Source organism: Dipteris shenzhenensis, chromosome 23, assembly GCF_047967505.1.
Source record: "Dipteris shenzhenensis isolate YYH24624 ecotype China chromosome 23, Dip_SZ_1.0, whole genome shotgun sequence".
NCBI classification, from domain to species: domain Eukaryota; kingdom Viridiplantae; phylum Streptophyta; class Polypodiopsida; order Gleicheniales; family Dipteridaceae; genus Dipteris; species Dipteris shenzhenensis.
The window spans coordinates 50,485,571-50,504,843 of record NC_141618.1 but is presented as its reverse complement, the minus strand read 5'-3'; the positions used below and the strand labels follow the sequence as shown (position 1 = coordinate 50,504,843).

The window sequence follows — 19,273 nt, the reverse complement described above, 5'->3', positions numbered from 1 at the left end:
GCAATTATACCATATGCTTTTTCTTCTCTTGCTGGATCCCTTGCCGGTCGTGTCGGAGTTGAAGATTGTCCAGCATTTGAGGCCGTAGAAGAAGCGGTAGGAGTAGGTTTGACAAGTCCCCATAAGTTCTCCCGCATCAATGCAAATTTTACCTTCATTTGCCATGTATGGAAACCCTTTCCATTGAACTTCTCAAGATTATATAAGGTAGCCATGAGAGGGTCTAACCCAGATATTGGGCAGTGTCTATCTCTCTTACAAGGCAAAAATAACTGAAATGCTTCCAAAGTATAGGCACTTGATGTAGCAAATAGTAGTGACTAGTTTTCAAACAATGATGCTACTTTTTGCATGCTTCATAGAAGTGGATGAAATAAACACTTTCCAATCACAACCAGGTCTAGCAAGTCAAAACAAAACTGAAGCAACACTTGTAGTGAAGTTATTGAAAACTTCAAAAGACCAGAAATGCTAGAGTAGCATTTTATGTAGCATCATTTTCAAAAGTATGTCAAAACTGTCAAAACTAGAGAGCTGAACTTCGAGGGCTCATATCACACTCTTCAAAGCAAAAGAAAGGGGGCTTTCTGAGGCAAAAGAAAGCTGGTATACCACAGTAGATTCTCTGGGAAGAAGAGGCGAAAATATGCGTCAGGTCGCCTTCACCTTCTTGAACAAAGTCGACTGGTTTTTCTCTGTTTTCTCCTTCAATATGCAGCCATTGCTGCTTAGATTTCAGCACAAGGTAGCTCTAGGTATGGAGAAGCTTGCCCTGGAAGGAATTAGACAAAGACGGAGCAGGCGCAGAGAAATCGCAGCAGAGAACTTCGACGATCTTCCTGTAATGGCGACGAGCAGACGCAATGATTCGTCGATTCCTTGCAGCCAGGAGTTCGCCCCAACTAGGTGGATCTTCAGCTGGAAGGGCGTGGGAAATGGGTGAGAATTGGAGGAGAACAAGCTCAAGCAAATTTTTGGAAGAAGAGGGAGAGATGGTGAAGAAGAAGAAGAGGAAGAAGATGATGATGTGGCAGAAATGGGCTCAAGGGGGATCAAATGGCTTTGATACCATGTTGGAACACTGAAAGGAAAGAGTAGAGTTGACACAAAATCAGAATACTTGCTTGTAGAATGAAGAAGAAAGAGGTCCTTAAGTAGGCACCTCATACAAGGTCACTGACATCACTGATGACCTCAAAGCTCCACAATCATCTCCTCAATCTGCTCCTAGATTCACTCAATCATCCTATGTGGCTTTTCCACCACCTAACTGTGCTTGTGGGCACCTAACTGTGCCTCTAGCACTCACACATAGAAACATAAGGTGTGCCTGAGGCATACACCTTGAGATATCCCAACAGGGACTAGCTACTATGACATCCCTACCGACGTCATCAATGCCCAACAGTGGGTGTAGACCATAGTATAAACATATGCTCTCACATATACAGATCCACACACCCACACATACTTGAATATACAAAGGTCTTTGTACTGAGTTTCTATCGGCACTCTGGAAAGAAGGGCAGACTCAGCCATGACAAAGGATAGCACTAAAGGAGAAGGCTAATCAAAAAGAGGTCCACATTCTCTTCATTCAAGCTATGACTGCTTGTGAAGACTATACAATTTCATTTTAGTCTCTCCCAAACAAGCATCTGACATATAGCTGATAGGGCAATGCACCACTTGAGATAGAAAGAATTTATTGCAATATCAGCAGGCCACAACATGGACAATATCTTCACAAAGTGAAATTTGCATGTCCGCTAATACGGTAGAAGCATATATCTAAATGAATCCAGGAACATGCCAAACTCATCCTTTAAAACACAACACAGTGTGCAATTTCGATCTCATGATAGTCATTCATAAGGTTAAAACCATAAACTTCATCACACATAGCAGGGACTAGCTACTATGACATCCCCACTGATGTCGTTAGCGCCCAACAGTGGGTGTAGACCATAGTATAAACATATGCTCTCACATATACAAATCCACACACCCACACATACTTGAGCATCCATTTATACAAAGGTCCTCGTACTAAGTTTCTGTCGGCACTCTGGAGGTGAAGGGCAAACGCAGCCGTGACAAAGGCTAGCACTAAAGGAGAAGGCTAATAAAAACGAGGTCCACATTCTCTTCATTGAAGCTACGACTACTCCTGAAGTCTATACAATTTCCTTTTAGTCTCTCCCAAACGAGCATCTGACATCTGGGCAACGCACCACTTAAGATAGAAAGAATTTATCGCAATATCAGCAGGCCGCAACATAGATGAAAACTTCACAAAGTGGGATTTGCATGTCCGCTAATACGGCAGAAGCATATATCTAGATCCGCTAATACGGCAGAAGCATATATCTAGATGAATCCAGGAACATGCCCAAACTCATTTTTTAAAAACACAACACACACAACACATAGTGCAGTTTGGAGGGATCTAGTTCTTTTGCTTCTTCTGTGTGCCTCAGATGGAGCAGTTGGCTTTTTCTGTAGCCTATGCTGAATTGGGCACTAGGTGTCAAGTTCATGGGTGTGAAGCCTATTTATCTTAAGAGGACAGCTCTTGATGGCGCTAGGAACTCAAAATTTTAAAGGCTCTTTCAAGAGTGGAAATGAAGGCTTGACATCACAATCCATCACTTTATCACTGTTTCTCGTACTTAAATCCTCAGAAAAGTCTGGAAATTGAAGGTGAGCTTTCTCAACAAGATTTGAAGGCTATTATTCCTCATACTTGTTCATTTTCTACCTCATTTTGTGTATCTTCATGGCCCCCTTTTGTTCATGGATTCAAGTAACGAATTCCCAAGAACGCCATGTCTAGACCAAAGGTTCCAGTATAACGTGTATCGACAGGGGTTACACAATTGTATCGACATGTCGTGCTCAATAATAGCACCAGATAGCTACAGATGGCTAAGGTCACATCCAAGTACAGATAACTACAGATGCTTAAGGTCACATCTAATGACTCTCTCTAACGGCAGAAATTACAAAATCGTCAGCGGCAAAGAGGTCTGTCACGAGGCTCTACGTCTGATAGAATTCCGCTCAAGTCAAAACTTGATAGAATCTACGATAGGAAAAACTGCATGGAAACATCACGACACTGTAAATTCCTCTGCAGCCTGCAGGTAGCCGATCGACTCCTCATTGATATGCACGCGACGTGTATTCGCTGAAGAAAAAGAAGAGCTACGCAGTAGGCAAGTATGGTTCAAGGTTGGCGATCACATGACGGGTTCCTTTATTTCAACAACAGGGCAGGTGTCAATCCTACCAATAAGTTATTTGAGACACGAGTCCCAGCCTGTCGTGTAGCCTAATGTCCCTTCGCGAAGCTGATTATGCAACAAAAGTAAAAGTACAACTTCTACTTGTGGTTGTAAACCGAGAATTGCATGCATGCAGTTGCTTGGATACTTTCGTAGGCAAATAGAATCGAAGGCGTATTTCTACTCAGTTTGAAGCTGTTAGGCGCAGCTGAATTCGAATTTACACGTTCAGCACTTTTGATGAAAGCTAAAGGCTAACCTGACTAAGAACGCAAATTATATCAGCTGAACGGTATCCTGTCTAAGAATGGGAAATTGGCAATTACATCAGCTGTCTAAGAATGGGAATCATCAGCTAAACTGCGGCGACTCTAGGTACGGAATGATCCAGAGAATTTTCGCTTCATTGTTGGATAGAAAGCAGAAGGCTCCTACCTACGACAGTCGTCGGAACCAGCCGAATGCGCGTATCCATTGTTCTTCCGGCTCTTGATAGCGTGAATAAGAGCGAGCTCGGCGGATTCAGGGGGTTTAATGAAGTGGAAAGAGGAGGGATCACCTTGGCCGAGAGGGATGAGGGGTTTACAATTGAGGGGGAGGGAAGAGAGGGGCTCGAGGAAGTCACGGATGGCGTTACGGGAGCGGAGGAGGGAGGGGGAAGCAGAGGTACGCCAGGGGAGGCGATGGTGAGGATCCATGGCGATGGAGAAGCTCAAGGAATCAGAAATGCAACGAAATCAGAGCTTGAACTTGAAGCTTTCTGTTGAATTGAAGCTATGGAGCTTCACACAAAATATATGAAGATGAAGAAGATGATCAGCTTAGCAATATATTGCAATATATATATATATATGAAGATGAAGATCATGCCCACGTGGCTCCCTCCACGTCACCCCATTCACATCTCTTCCTTTGCCCCTCCACGTCACCCCCCCAACACACACACATATCTTCTTTTTGCCCCTCCACGTCACACCCCCCTCTCCCTTCCCTTCACGTCTGTGCTCCTTTTCGCCTACTTTTTCATGCACATAGCCAATCCTACACAAGTCCGCATTGCGAAGGGCTCTCTACCTCCTAGCTCATATCATAGCACACACTTCTGGATGGCGAAGGAGAAAGTGGACGAGTTTTTTGGCCTGCGCCACTTGGTAGAGATCTAGAGATCCCAGTTTTATTTCCCTCCACATTTTTAGCCCCCTCCTCTCCTCTCTCTCTCTCTCCCCACCGCCCCCTCCCTTCGAGTCCCAACTCGCTCTCTTCCTTTCTCTCTCTTTCTTCCTCCTCTTGGATAGGCCTATTGAATGATACATATCATTCATCTTGTTTTTACATTCAATGCACAAGTCCACACTGTTGGGCAGGGCTCTGCCTCCTTGCTTTTGGATAGTGAAGGAGAAAGCAGATGAGTTTTTCATAGTTTGGGCTGTTAAAAGATAGCACTCGCTTTGGATAGCAAAGGAGAAAGCAAACGGTTTTTTAAGGAGTTTGGGCTATTAAAAGGCTTCTTTTAGTTTGTAGGACGATCTCCCATAAAAGGAAGATTGAAACGTCCTTCTAGCTAATAGCACTCACTCCTAGATAGCGAAGGAGAAAGCAAACAATTTTTTCATAGTTTGGGCTGTCAAAAAGCACTTTTAGCTTTGTAGGATGATCTCCATAAAGGGAAGCTTGAAACATCCTCTTACACTCTTGTAGATGTAAAGAAGAAAGCAAACAATTTTTTTAGTGGGTTTGGGAGTACATTGAGCTGTTAAAAGGCACTTTTAGCTTTGTATGATGATCTCCATAAAAGAAAGTTTGAAACATCCAACTCAATTAACTTTTTTCAAACAATTACATGTAGAAATTTACAAAGGAGAATCCAATTAGAACACTTCCACTTAAGACATGGTCCTAATAAATTTAAAAAAAAGGCAATCATAATAACAACCAAACATGGCTACTTGTGGGTGTTCTATTGGCTGGGAGGGATTCGAATCCCATTTTCAACACATTTTGTGGATGGGTGGGGGATGGAAAGAGGATTGAGGCTCTCTAGTTGCATGGATTCTCCCCATTTTGCAGAGCCAATCCCACATGGCATATACATCAAAAGGACCTTAATCCCTAATGACATGGTGGGAAAAGGGTTTGGATGTGAAAGACTAATTCCCCATGTTAAATATCATAATGTTTTGGTCAAAATGTGGATTCTATGTCATTTTCAACCCTCAAATGCTTCATAAAGCCTTTTTCCCACAAAACCAGTGACCTTAAGAACTTAAAGTTATTATGGCAGAAAAAAGTGGTGGGGGACCACATGCCACTTTTGCATTAAATTTCCCATTTCCCACAAAACTACCACAATGTCATATGGCCTTTAGGCTTGTCTTTTTTCCATCTACACTTGGCTCTTGATCAAGACCAATTTATCCTCTTAAAGTCCTTTTCATGCACCCAATAAGTTTGCAACACTACCCCAATATATAGCTATGGACACAAAGGCCCTTTTCAATGATCTAACTGCAAGAGGAGAGAGAGAGAGAGAGAGAGAGAGAGAGAGAGAGAGAGGAGAGAGAGAGAGAGAGGAGGGGCGGGCGGGGGGGATCTTCTATCATTTAAGAATATATGACACAAGAACACCATGAACACTGGAATATAGAATATTTTACTTCTTGTGTGTGTGTGTGTGTGTGTGTGTAGAGAGAGAGAGAGAGGGAGAGAGAGAGAGAGAGAGAGAGAGAGAGAGAGAGATTATCTCTTCTAAATTGAGTGATTGTATCATTTAAGAATATATGACACAAGAACACCATGAAAGTTGGAACATATTATATTATACTTTGATTGTACTTTTTTGACATTTTTGTAAGTACATCTGATAAGAACTCAAAACTCTCCCAAGTATCCATCATGAGGTGGTTTATAGGTAAAGTAATGGACTCTTGAATAAGCAGGGACAAACAAATACATCATGTAAAAAAATAATAGCTATATATAAATTAGTTGAAGTCTACATCATGTGAGTGAAGAGCATTGTTAGAGTACTAAAATTTTTATACGTTGTAAAAGGTAACATAGAGAAATTGAATGTAGGAATTAAATAAAGAAGCCAATAAATTTTATCCCTATAGCCCAAAAAGAAGTATGGAGGAATTCAAGTTCAAAAAGGCCAAGAGATTTGGGAGATGCATAGAAGGGCATCTCACATAATAAATGAGATTGACTTTGGCACCTGGATGTGACATGCCTACCCTATCCTACACGCAACGATCCTTACTATGCCTAGATGTGACATTTATGATTTTTTCTACCCTATCCTACACACAAGGATCCTTCCTCTACTTGGATGCCACTCTCATAAAAGATGCTACCATGCAAACATATCAATGGCCATTGCTTGAAGGCTATGGGTTCCTAAAGGCTATAAACTAAGGGCCATCAATCAACTAAGCCTTGATATTTGAGCTAGCCTCTACATTTCACTACCATCTCAGTACTTTAGCTTCCATGTCCTATTTTAGCTTCATTCCAATTATGAGCCTCCTTTTCCACATCTCTCTTCCTCTTCCCTCTACCTCATGGGTTCCCCACTTCTCCTCTCATGCACTGGCAATGAGCCATGCCCTTTTTTTTCCTTCCAAAAAAGGTTTTGTTTATATTAAGAGGGTGGCCATCTCTAAACGCAAAATCGAGTACAAAGTTGGGTTAAAAATGGGAACTAAGCCCATGACCTATGCTATAAGCAGTCTGGACCCCGATAATTACTCTATGATCATACAATCCTCCACTGCAACAAGGGCATTACTCACTATCTGATCTTTCTCCATCAATAGCTTACTAAAATCTTTCAAGTAACTCCTGATCAATATAAGAATTATGTCTCCCTCAGACCTAGGCCAAGTTGCTGGCGGAACACGATGTTGTTTCGAACCTCCCACATCGACAGCAAAACTATCACACAAATGTAAGGCCAACTGGCAGAACACGATGCTATATCGAACCTCCCACACTAACAGCAGAACTGCTGCACAAATGTAAGGCCAACTGGTGGCCAACGTGGAGGGGAGCTTGGACACATCCCCGAGCAAATCCCTATACCACTTACCTCCCAGAAAGAAGTGCCCCATCAGACCCACCGCCCTAATGGTAGCTTCCAACTTCAACCATGCCTGCCTGGTGATGACGTAGCTCCACAATGTATGTTGCTCCAATTCCTTGGACTTGCCATAGAGAGGGCATGCAGGATTGACCGGCTAGATAGCCCCGGAATGGAAGCCATTGGTGGATGACTTTCCACAGTAAAAATTGGGCCTTCTCAACTGTGCATTGCTTCCAAATTTCTCAGAATCTACTTCTCCACACCACTTTGGTCCCCGTCTCATCGACCACTCTTGTTGAGATCTTTTGCGGGGAATAGGCCTTGAGTTAGCACTTTGTAGGTTGCCAGGAATGGCCTTTTGTTGAAATCTTCAGGAGGCGGGTTTTCCCTAACCTCCATTGGGAGACCCTCAAATCTAATTAGATGGCCACTCTTTCGGGATCCATTCCAAAACTGCCGCCATCAAATCCTCTTCACCCTGTGTCAAGGCAAATTTTGACCGTAGTGCGTCCAGCGAGACCCAATCAGCCTGATGTGCATTTTAGGTTGAGTTCTTCCAAATATATCATCTCCCTCTCTCTCTCTCTCTCTCTCTCTCTCTCTCTCTCTCAGCACACAGTGGGTTATATGGGTCACTTTGCAATCGTACTTTGTCTCATAGTCCCACAAGGCCTCTCAAAGACATTAATACATCTCTATTTCTTTCTTTTCTTTCTCTCCACTCCTATGCTCTCACTTGGAGAGTAGTTCATAATTTCCCCTTGTATCTCCATAGTCATACATAACCTTAAGATATAATATCCTATCACTTATGTTGTGACTATGTGTGCCCACATAAAGCTTATTATTTGGATATCTATTTGAAATGACAATTTGGGCATGGCACTACAAAGCAGGTCCTTCTTCTTGGAGGGGGGTTATGAAATGCTAGAGAACTTTGGCAGACGAGGGTACCACTCGGGCACATTTTTTTGGCGAGCATCTTGTGGCGAGCTTGCAAGAAAATGGCGAGCACACACTCTCTCCTCTCTCCTCTCTCATCTCCTCCATGCCCCTCTCCCTCCCTCCCTCCCTCCCTCCCTCCCTCCCTTTATGTGTGTGTGTGTGTGTCTCTCTCTCTGTCTCTGTCTCTGTCTCTGTCTCTCTCTCTCTCTCTCTCTCTCTCTTCAGGTGTCCTGTTTACTATGAGATTCGAGGGTGCCTCTTTAGAGATAGCTATGGGATTTTTGCCCGTTTCCTCTCCTACCCAAACTAGCGGTGTTTGGCAGGTTTCATAGGTACTTAGACACCGCAAGAGAATAATTCAAGCATGGAGACAGGAGTAGACTTCTTCCTCGGCTGATCCCTCTCAGAGCTCTAGTATGGAGTTCTTTTAGCCAGATCACATAGGCCCCCATGAGATGAGGCCTCGATATGACCGTGACCTAGAGCCTGTGACCCGACAACTCAAACAGAGGGTTGACCCACAGATCATACTTGCGAACATCCCTCCTTGTTTAGAGTCAAAGCCCGACCAATGGGGGTCACAGTGGCTTTGGTTAGACGTAGAGGTACGACTAGGAGACATGCTAGGACTGCACCTTTGAGGGGCCGACAACACTCTATTGCTGACCTCATGCCTCCACTACCTCTGTTAGATATCAATGCTCCACTCTCATGTAACTATGCGGGAACCAGCTAACTCTACTTGTAAGCCCCCCATATAAGGAGAAGGCATTTGAGTAGCTCGGTTATCTGGTAGGTCCTGGTTTGGACACCAGATGGGAGCCATGTGTGGCCTGATGGCTGGACGGCTTTAGATAGAGTTGGCACACTGCCAACTAGGCTACATGCAAGTGCGGGAAGGCATCCCATGACTGACTGCACTGAGGGTAGATGGAGCATTTCCCAGGGCAGCCCACTCTCGGGTCGCGGGACCCGTTTGGAGCCCCAGATGATCCCGGATGGCTCTGGGCCAAATGGAGACCATAGGATAGTTGCTCTATTTCGCACCATGGTTCTATCGTGTGGTTGGTGGCCTATTTCGGGACCGACCCCCCGTCGACCGTTTTGGGCAGATTGGGTCGGTCACCCAATTGGGTCTAACCGACTACAACTGGTGGCTATATAAGAGCAAGCCCGTGAAGCCCATTATCATCACTGGTTGCAGCCACCCTGATTCCTTAGCATATAGCCTCCATCATCTACTGTTTCCAGCACACCATCGAAGCTTCTCTCACAGGAGTGCACGGCTGGGAGGCAGCGCCATCTATTGTATCAGTTTTACAAGAATCAAATTTTTTATTCTCCATAATATGTGCTTTTCTCTCTTGCATACGAGATCCTGTTATCTGTTGAGCACAGACGTTGTATTGTTTTCTTACATGGTATCAGAGCTTGGGCTCTAGCAAGAAGATTTGGTAGTGTGTTTCTGTTTGTGAGCAGATTGTGAGAGATGGCCTAGCCGCAAGACTACGAATCCCACCGTTCGGCAAAAGCGAAAAGTTGGACGGCACTAACTATCCACTCTGGAAGTTCAAGCTAAAGACCATCCTAAGCACATACGAGCTTTGGGATACTGCTATTGGTTGCGAGATCGAATCCAGCCAATGCAGCACAACAGATAGTACCAACTGCAGATGAGATTCTCACGTGGACAAGAAGAAATGCAGATACGCTGTGTTCTATTGTCTCCAGTGTAAGTGATTCTGTCATGGCGTTAATTCAACATGTCACCACAGTGGAGGAGGCATGGACGGTCTTGAAAAATCAGTACGAGACCACGAATCAGACACGGATTCAGAATCTGGAGACTCAACTCGCGAACGAGAAACTGTCTGAGTCTAAAATGGCAGAGAAGTTCATCATCAGGGTGAAGAATCTGTGCAATCAGATGACTACGACTGGCATCACCATCACCAGTGAGAATCTAGCACGAAGGTGCATACGGAGTCTCCCACCAAAGTACAATGGTCTTGTTATGACGCTGAATACGCAGAACAAAAATCCGTCCCTCAACTTTGAGGATTTCAACGCGATGCTTCTGGAGGAGGAGATGTGTCAAAAGACGAGGACTGGAGAAGATTCGGCTTTCTCGGCTGGATCAAAGAAAGGTAAGGGTAAGGACTCTGGTAACCCATCTTCTTCTGATGATAAAAAGATAAAGAAGAAGATCAAGTGCTTCTATTGCAACAAGGCAGGGCACAAGCAGAATGAGTGCCGGAAGAAGATTGCAGATGAGAAGAATGGAGTAAAGAAAGAGTCCAGCAACAGCGCGCAGGCAGTACCAGTAGAGCTATTTGTAGCAATTGAGGAGATTTGCACGGAAGCAGTTCATGTACCTGCGGATTTGGATTATTGATAGTGGTGCATCGCGCCACATGACCAATTGTAAGGATTGGTATACCTCTCTACATCCAGTAGGGAATGACATCCTGGAAGCAGTTGGCAATGATGCAAAATTCCAGCAAAAGGAAAAGGTACAATCGCTCTCAAGTCAGATGGAGTTGTAAAACAGTTGTCCGATGCTCTTTATGTGCCAGATATCAAGAGGACCTTGTTGTCTGTTTCTGCGATCATGGATTGGGACCTCAAAGTTCACTTAGATGAGAATGGTGCACAGATTTTGGATCTTCAAGGGAAGGTCATTGGTAAAGGTACACGGTGCAACAACATCTATGAACTCTCAGCTTTCAGTGCTCGAGCCGATGTGAAGAACACTAAGCCTTAGTCATCTATGAGAGGTTTGGTCATCTAAACCTTAGTTCTTTAAAGGAGATGGATAAAAGTGGAATGATTGCAGACCTACCAGAAATTACAAATCTACCCGATGTATGTGAAGCTTGCATGATGGGCAAGCAGCATCGGCAGCCCTTTCCTAAAGAGGCCAGTAGGGCAAAGGCTCCTCTAGCATGGACCTCTGCGGAAAGATGGAGACGGAAGCTTTGGGTGGTTCTTACTACTTCATGACGTTGATTGATGACTACAGTAGAAGGATATGGATATACTTCCTGAAGACTAAAGATGAGGCTTTTAGTAAGTTCAAAGAATGGCATGTAATGGTCGAGAAAGAAAAGGGGAGGAAGGTTAAGAAGTTGAGATCAGACAAAGGTGAGAGTTCACATCAAGTGAATTCGAAAGTTACTACAAAAGTCACGGGATCAAGATGCAGAAATCCCCGCTACATACATCACAACAAAATGGAGTAGCAAAGCGCAAGATGCGTGTCATCTGCGAAATGGGTAGGAGTATGATGAAAGGGAAAGATTTGCCAAAGACTTTCTGGGCTCAAGCATGTAACATGGTAGTTTACATTCTCAATCGTAGCTACACGAAGGCTGTGAATAGGATGACTCCACTGCAGGCCTTTTCTGGTAAGAAACCTTCAGCTGCACATTTCAGAGTTTTGGATGTGACTGTTTTGTGCATGTCCCTGATGCTAACAGGACCAAATGGGAACCGAAGAGCCGGAAGTGTATTTTCTTGGGCTACAGTGAAGAGGCGAAGGGTTACCGTCTCTATAACCCTGTTACCAAGAAGGTAATAGTAAGTCGTGATGTGGTCTTCTCAGAACAACCACATCAATTGGAGGAGGATGCTTCCTTCCTAGACAACCAGGACCAGGATATCCATCCAGTACAACCACCAACAGCAGACCGAACTCCCCCAACGGTGCTTGGGAGGATTCAAGATAAAGAGGAGGAAGAAGAGCCTGCAGAACCACAACAGCAACGGCCATTCCCAAAGTGGGTAAAGCAGCTTTTGGATAGCACAGAACCTCTATCCATTGAGGACGAACCATCTGAACACCACTGGTCCAAGAGATTAGAGGAGCAAAGAAGGACACAGGAACACTTGGTCAACTACGCTTTGATGACAGAGGTGATCCGTGCTGAAGAACCCAAGTGTCTTGAAGAGGCACAGGGTGATGATAGGTGGATGGAGGCTATGCAGTTGGAGTATGGCTCCATAATGAAGAACAACACTTGGGACCTTGTGGATCGACCACCAAAACACAAGGTAATCGGCACCAAGTGGGTGTACAAGACCAAGTATAAGTCCGACGGCACATTGGATAAGTACAAGGCTCGGCTCATGGCAAAAGGATTTGCACAGGTACATGGTTTTGATTATCAGGATATTTTTGCTCCCACAGCTCGACTAACCACAATTCGCAGTGTTTTGGCTTTAGCAACACAGGAAAGTTGGCCTGTGTTTCAAATGGATGTAAAATCTGCTTTTCTGAATGGAGAGCTCAAGGAGGAGGTATACATGGAACAACCACCAGGATTTGTGATCCCCGGTTCAGAAGGTAAAGTCTGTAAACTGAAGAAGGCACTTTACAGGCTGAAACAGGCCCCACGAGTGTGGTACCAGTGGATTGATGCCTACTTTCTACAAAACGGGTTCAGGAGGAGCCCATCTGATGCAAATTTGTATAACTACAGAGAAGGAGGCAAGTGTATGATCGTGGTCCTTTATGTGGACGACCTTGTCATAATAGGGAACCATGAAGAGAAGATCTTGCAGACAAAGCATTTACTAGGAAGAGAGTTTGAAATGACAGACCTTGGACTGATGCATTTCTGTTTGGGATTGAAGTTTGGCAAGAGCCAAAACAGATCATCTCACAACTGAAGTATGCTGGAGAGATACTAAAGGTATTTGGCATGGCTGAGTGCAAGACAGTTGGCACCCCTATGGAGGTTGACATGAAGCTCTCAAAGGAGGATTCATCATCACTGGTGGACAAAGTGAAGTACAGAAGGCTTGTGGGCAGTTTGATTTACTTGTGCAACACATGGCCGGCGGACATCAGCTTTGCAACTCAGGAGAACCATTGGAGGGTAGGGATGCGGGTGCTGAAATACATCAAAGGCACACTTGATTATGGCATCATCTATATCAAGAGCAACATCTTGACCGGATTCTATGACTCGGATTGGGCAGGAGACGTGGACAGCAGGAGATCAGTGACAGGTTACTGTTTCTCACTTGGATCTGGAGCTGTGTCATGGGTCAGCAAGAAGCAACCTACAGTTGCTCTTTCTTCTACCGAGGCTGAGTACAAATCAGCATGTTTTGCTTCTTGTGAGGCAGTGTGGTTGAGGAGGATTTTAGGGGACATGGGTGCAGTGCAGAACAAGCCTACGCAGTTATCATGTGACAATCATAGTTGCATGGCAATTGCAAAGAATCCTGTGTTCCAGGCTCGCACAAAACACATTGAGATTCAATATCACTTTGTACACGAGCTCATCATGGATGGAGAGGTTAACTTGGTGTACTGTCCAACCATAGAGAATGCTGCGGACATCTTCACGAAGGCTCTTGGAAGAGACTTGCTAGAGAGGCATCTTCATCGACTTAGCATTGGGCCGAAAAAGTAAGTTCACTTGCAGGTGGACATTGAGGGGGGGTGTTAGATATCAATGCTCCACTCTCGTGTAACTACGCGGAAACCAGCTAACTCTAGTTGTAAGCCCCCCATATGGGGAGAAGGCATTTGAGTAGCTTGGTTATCCGGTAGGTCCTGGTTTGGACACCAGATGGGGGCCATGTGTGGCCTGATGGCTGGACGGCTTCAGATAGAGTTGGCACATTGCCAACTAGGCTACATACAAGTGCAGGAAGGCATCCCATGACTGACAGCACTAAGGGTAGACGGAGGATTTCCCAGGGCAGCCCACTCTCGAGTTGCAGGGCCCGTTTGGAGCCCCAAATGATCCCGGATGGCTCTGGGCCGAATAGACATCGTAGGTAAGTTGCTCTATTTTGTGCCATGGTTCTATCATGTGGTTGGTGGCCTATTTTGGGATTGACCCCCCAGTCGGCCATTTTGGGCGGACTGGGTCGATCACCCAATTGGGTCTAACCACTAACTATGACTAGTGGCTATATAAGAGCAAGCCCGTGAAGCCCATTATCATCACTGGATACATCAACCCTGATTCCTTAGCACCTAGCCTCCGTCCTCTACTATTTCCAACACGCCATTGAAGCTTCTCTCACAGGAGCGCACGGCTGGGAGGTAGCACCATCTATTGTATCAGTTTTACCGTAATCAAATTTTTGATTCTCCATACTATCTGCTTTTCTCTCTTGCATACGAGATCCTATTACCTGTTGAGCACATACGTATTGTTTTCTTACAGCCTCATCCATCCTGACGTCTTGCTACTGCTGATGATGATGATGATGATGCTGAGATTGATATATAGTCGACTATCGACATGACTATGTTGTACTTAGGACTTAGTATTGCCATTATTTTTTGTATTTTGCATTGGTGTGGATGCTCGTTTAGTAGCTCCACTACCACAGCTCATTGTACCACGTTTTTCACAGTCTCATAGACCCATCGGCCTTCTAAAGAATTTAATAAACTTTCTCTCTCTCTCTCTCTCGGAGCTTCCTACGAAGATGGCCACATATCGTGACCATTTTCTCAGGATTTCAGAGGATGGCTTCATCATATCCCCAGGATATATCAGCGTTCATATGTCGCACTCACTCAGGATTGCCTTGGGCCAGCTCAGGGTATCTTCCCACAAATTAGACGTTGAGGCCGGCAGGATGCGTCGTACAGCTACCGGACATAGACCCAGGCGAGAGACTAGGATATGCCCTTGTTGCACTATGGGGGAGGTGGAGACTGAGGAGCACTTTGTTTGCAGATGCCCTTTATATTATGAGATCCGTGGCAGATTTCACTGTTTATTTGGGCACGGATTTGGACCTCTCTCTCGGATTATGGAGTATGAGGATCAATATTGCTTAGCGTTGTTCATCAGGGAGATCACCAGATACAGAGAGAGATTCCTCAGAGAGCACCGTCGCATCCCTGCCAGAGACCTAGTTATTCATGAGGAGCAGGACGAGGCGCAGGACCATGAGCACAGAGATAGCCCATCTTGCCAGAGAGCACCGATGGTTCCACCCCGAGGATGTACATATGACATGATCCGGCAGCACCGCAGGATGATCTTACACAGAGGCCGTACCCGTCGCTTTATTTCTAGACGATGGAGGATGATGGCAGATTTTCGGAGGAGATTGCTCCATGGAGACTTGGCACCGCCAGCAGCCCATTTGACACTTGCCCAGATCTTCACACTCATGGTAGGAGGCATGGTCGATGGCCATGACTTCCATCATTTCTTTGGATCACAGACCCCTTAGGGAAGACGATGTTCCTCATATTCCATATTTTACATTTTGTATCTAGGCAATTTTGGTACTCTATTTCATTTCATTTTGTATCTAGGATTTTTGTAGCCATTTTTGGCATCTTAGCGGTATTACGATGAGGCCACCTAGTTGGCGCATCGTTGATGATGTATTTTCCTTTCGGATGATTTTGCGTCCCATAGGCCATGTATGGCCTTCCGTGGACCTTTAATAAAATTTCTTTCTTTCTTTCTTTCTCTCTCTCTCTCCACCCTCCACAGTACTTTACTGCTCCTAACTTTCATCATGCTACTACTCCTTTTGGTCATGCTACTTCTCTTGTGTTTTATTGTGCTACTACTCTTGCTTTTGTTTATGCTATTATTGATGCCTATTGTCTACTTATTCCATCCACTTCTTTCATTTTGTTGCATGGAATTTTTGCATGGATCGCACTAAGGATTTAGGGTTCTTTGAAGTTCTCTCCCACTCCCTTGCCCCCCCTCCCCTCTCTCTCTCTCTCTCTCTCTCTCTCTCTCTCTCCATGGAAATAATTTATTAGCATTCCTTGTCAAGGGTATTGCACTGTGGTATTCTCTTAATATCTTGCCATCTTTGAGATTGAAACTTGTGATAGCTTATAAATTTTTGAGATTGGATTATGGAGTCTTGCACCAAATAACGATATCATTGCAGAAAGAAACACAATAAGTAACCTTCACACATGAATGACTCTTGAGTAGAAGAAATTGAAACTGAAAAAGAACTTATAATTATTTGAGATATTAGACTATGGAGTCTTGTATTCCTTTCAAGTCACACTTTCACAACCCAAAGACTCTCCTTGAATATCATTCTGATTTTGCATTATCATTCACATAAAGTCATGGGTGAGTCCGCTCACAAGATAGTGCCATAGCCACCTTTGTCATTGAGAGCATAGGCTGATGGGTGCTCATTTTGGTGGAGATGACCCATCACTCTTAAAAACACAAAGTAGATATGCTTGCATGCTAGATATGCTTTTTGGGCTTGTAGCCATTTTTGAAAGTCTAGGCATGTACACATAGGCCTTACACATATGTGCACTTCATATTCCATTGCATGCAATGAGTCATCCACAGACTCAATTTGAAACACCTCATGCATTGTCTCCTCAATCACTTTCTCATTGAGTACCATTCATTGTAAGGATAATGCGCGTAGAACTGCTTGTGACATGCCACTTCTATATTTTGCCCGTCGTCCCTCACACTCATTATTGTTGTTGGAATCGGAGGCCATATGAATGTTATCTACATGTGCTTCAGGAGTATTGACTCATGCCCTAGCATTATTTGATGTCTCCAAAGTGAATCCCCCAACCATCAATAGGTCCACCTCTAGCTGTGTGATGTTAGTTCCACTTGCGATTGGCCATTTTGAGGGTATGGGGCTAATGCTCCTATCTGGACTCCAAGTGTGTGTCACATCGCTGCTACAAAACCATATGAATCTTAAACGAATTCCATTGGGGTGTGCCCTTGTTGCATAGAAGGAAGCCAACTACAGATTTTGATGAGCTCCCAACAAATGTGTTGCACCTCTTGCCATCCAGCCACCCCATGCACTTCCCACGGCTTCTCATCTGGGTCCTCCTTAGTGCCCAAAATGTCTTGTGCATCGACTGCTCCACTACAAGCTCCCCATTTATGACAACTATTGCACAATCATTGTCCCTTGTAGGATCCACCTCCCCTTCAAATTGTATTTGCCTTGGATAGCCTTTTGGTCTTCGATTGACAATGTGCACAACAAACTCTTGTCTATGGGTGCTATCATCCTCCACATCGACAACAACATTTGGTTTTATTTTGCATCGTGTCATCTCCCTATCCCCCTCTAGCATGGATGGACCTCTAAACATTGGAGTTCCAGACACAACATCTTGCACTATTCGTGCTACCCGTGCAGGTGTTGGTGCCTCACATGCCTTTGACCTCTGGATGAGCTCCTCCATGGAAGGTCCTTCTCCAATATGCTTTCCTCTACTATAAGCATAACTTTGGAGCACTGCATCTGCCATATCAGAGACACAAGTGTCGTATAAAGATATATGGCTCTGAAATCCCTCCCCCGCTAGCCAAATTTTGTGCTTTGACTCTACCATGTTTGTACGTGGGGTGTTCGCCTTATCTTCACTCCTCTCCACCTACATCAATGTGTTGAATGTTAGAATACATAAGGAAAATCCCTCCCATATGGATGCTCACAATGTGATTGCTTACATATATCATAATGTTTTCCCAATGCGCTATCCACACTTCTCACCCATGAGCAAAACTCCTCCCATATGGATTGCTTACCACTATCATATTGTTTCCCCAATGAGCTATCCGCACTTCCCACCAGCTCAACCATAAGTCCATTGCAGGGATGCCACTATCATGCATCAGACTTGCCTTCCACCATTGTCTAATCAAGCATCTTTGCAAGCATGCTTCTTCCTTTGTGGTGGCAATTCTCCACCTCTTACAAATTTTTTTGTGCTCTTGTTGATCTATTCACCTCACATACTTGACGGTGTGTAGTTGTAAGCTTTGCTCCCAATGGAAAAGGCAAGACCACTCCCTGCCTTCCATTATGACACCATCATTGTAAACCATGTGCACTGCATTCCAATTTGCTTGTGCCTCATCTACCATAAATCCAAAGAAATCAGTTGTATCATACCCTACTCATCCATGACTTCATTTAGCATCTGACAAAACAACACTTGTGACTTTGTGTCCTCCTCCTTAATTTCACATGTTGCGATGAAAAGCAGCTCCTGCAAGCTAGATGTGTGCAAATCAACGATAAGCTTACATCTAACTACAAGAACACACAAACATCATGGTATGTTGAAAATGAATCTTTTTTTCCTTGGATCATACACATGGCAGCCCATGGTAACCCATTCTCTTGATCGCCTTGTGTGGTCGAATTCCCATTTCCATTCTATCGCATCCTATTCACAAGGTCAACCCCAGAGGCAGGCCCCATTATAGACATCTTCATGACAAAGCACTTGTCCTCAGGGGACCCTTGGCCTGGAAACTTGCTACCATGTAAAAAATTGTACATGGAGTCCTATTTTAGCTTCAAAATATTGTCATATCCTTGTGTTCTTTCACCTACTTCCATTTGAGCCCGTTTTGTGAAAATGGGTTAGAGAAAAGCTCCATAGTCAATTCTTTAAATATCTATGCTTAAAAATTAGCCCTTACCTTCTACTCTCTACCAAGGGAGTGATCTCCTCCAATATGTGGAAGAACTCTTGCTCTCCTACATTCTCCGAGTGTCACAGCCTTGCTTTACTAGGCTAAACATGAGTATATCCTTGGTAATTGTCATTTGGACTTTTCGTGCACCGACAATCTTGTCGACTGATTGGACTAGATCTTGGGTCCTCTCCATTGCCAACTTGGAGGTGCCAGGTTGCACAGAGTGAGTGTGGGTACTGAAATGAATCATGAGACGTGTTAGACCATGGCATGACATAATACTGAGAGTGCTCTCAACGGAAGCAAGAACGGAAGAGGGAGAGAGAGAAACAGAGAGCCACACAAGTTTTGGTGGGTGCAGAACACCCTCATCTTCTTTTTCATTCATTTATATATGTGTTTGAGTATTGTACATAACCGGGGTAAAGGCACAGTGACCTTTAACCCCCACAACCTCCCACTTAAAGGACAATGTGCCTTTAAGGGAGAACAACTAGTGAGCATACTATCCA

General features: G+C 44.4%; 1 protein-coding gene across 1 annotated transcript in view; it reads right to left on the bottom strand.

Moving 5' to 3' along the window:
- Positions 1 to 4,076, bottom strand: part of LOC147887501 (putative aminotransferase TAT2) — a 46,129-nt gene extending 42,053 nt beyond the window's left edge. Inside the window, exon 1 of the mRNA XM_087394547.1 lies at positions 3,723 to 4,076. Within this exon, the coding sequence (XP_087250673.1) occupies positions 3,723 to 3,985 (263 nt within the window). The 5' untranslated portion in view covers positions 3,986 to 4,076. The remainder of the gene's footprint in view (positions 1 to 3,722) is intronic.
- Between the last annotated feature and the right edge of the window lie 15,197 nt (positions 4,077 to 19,273).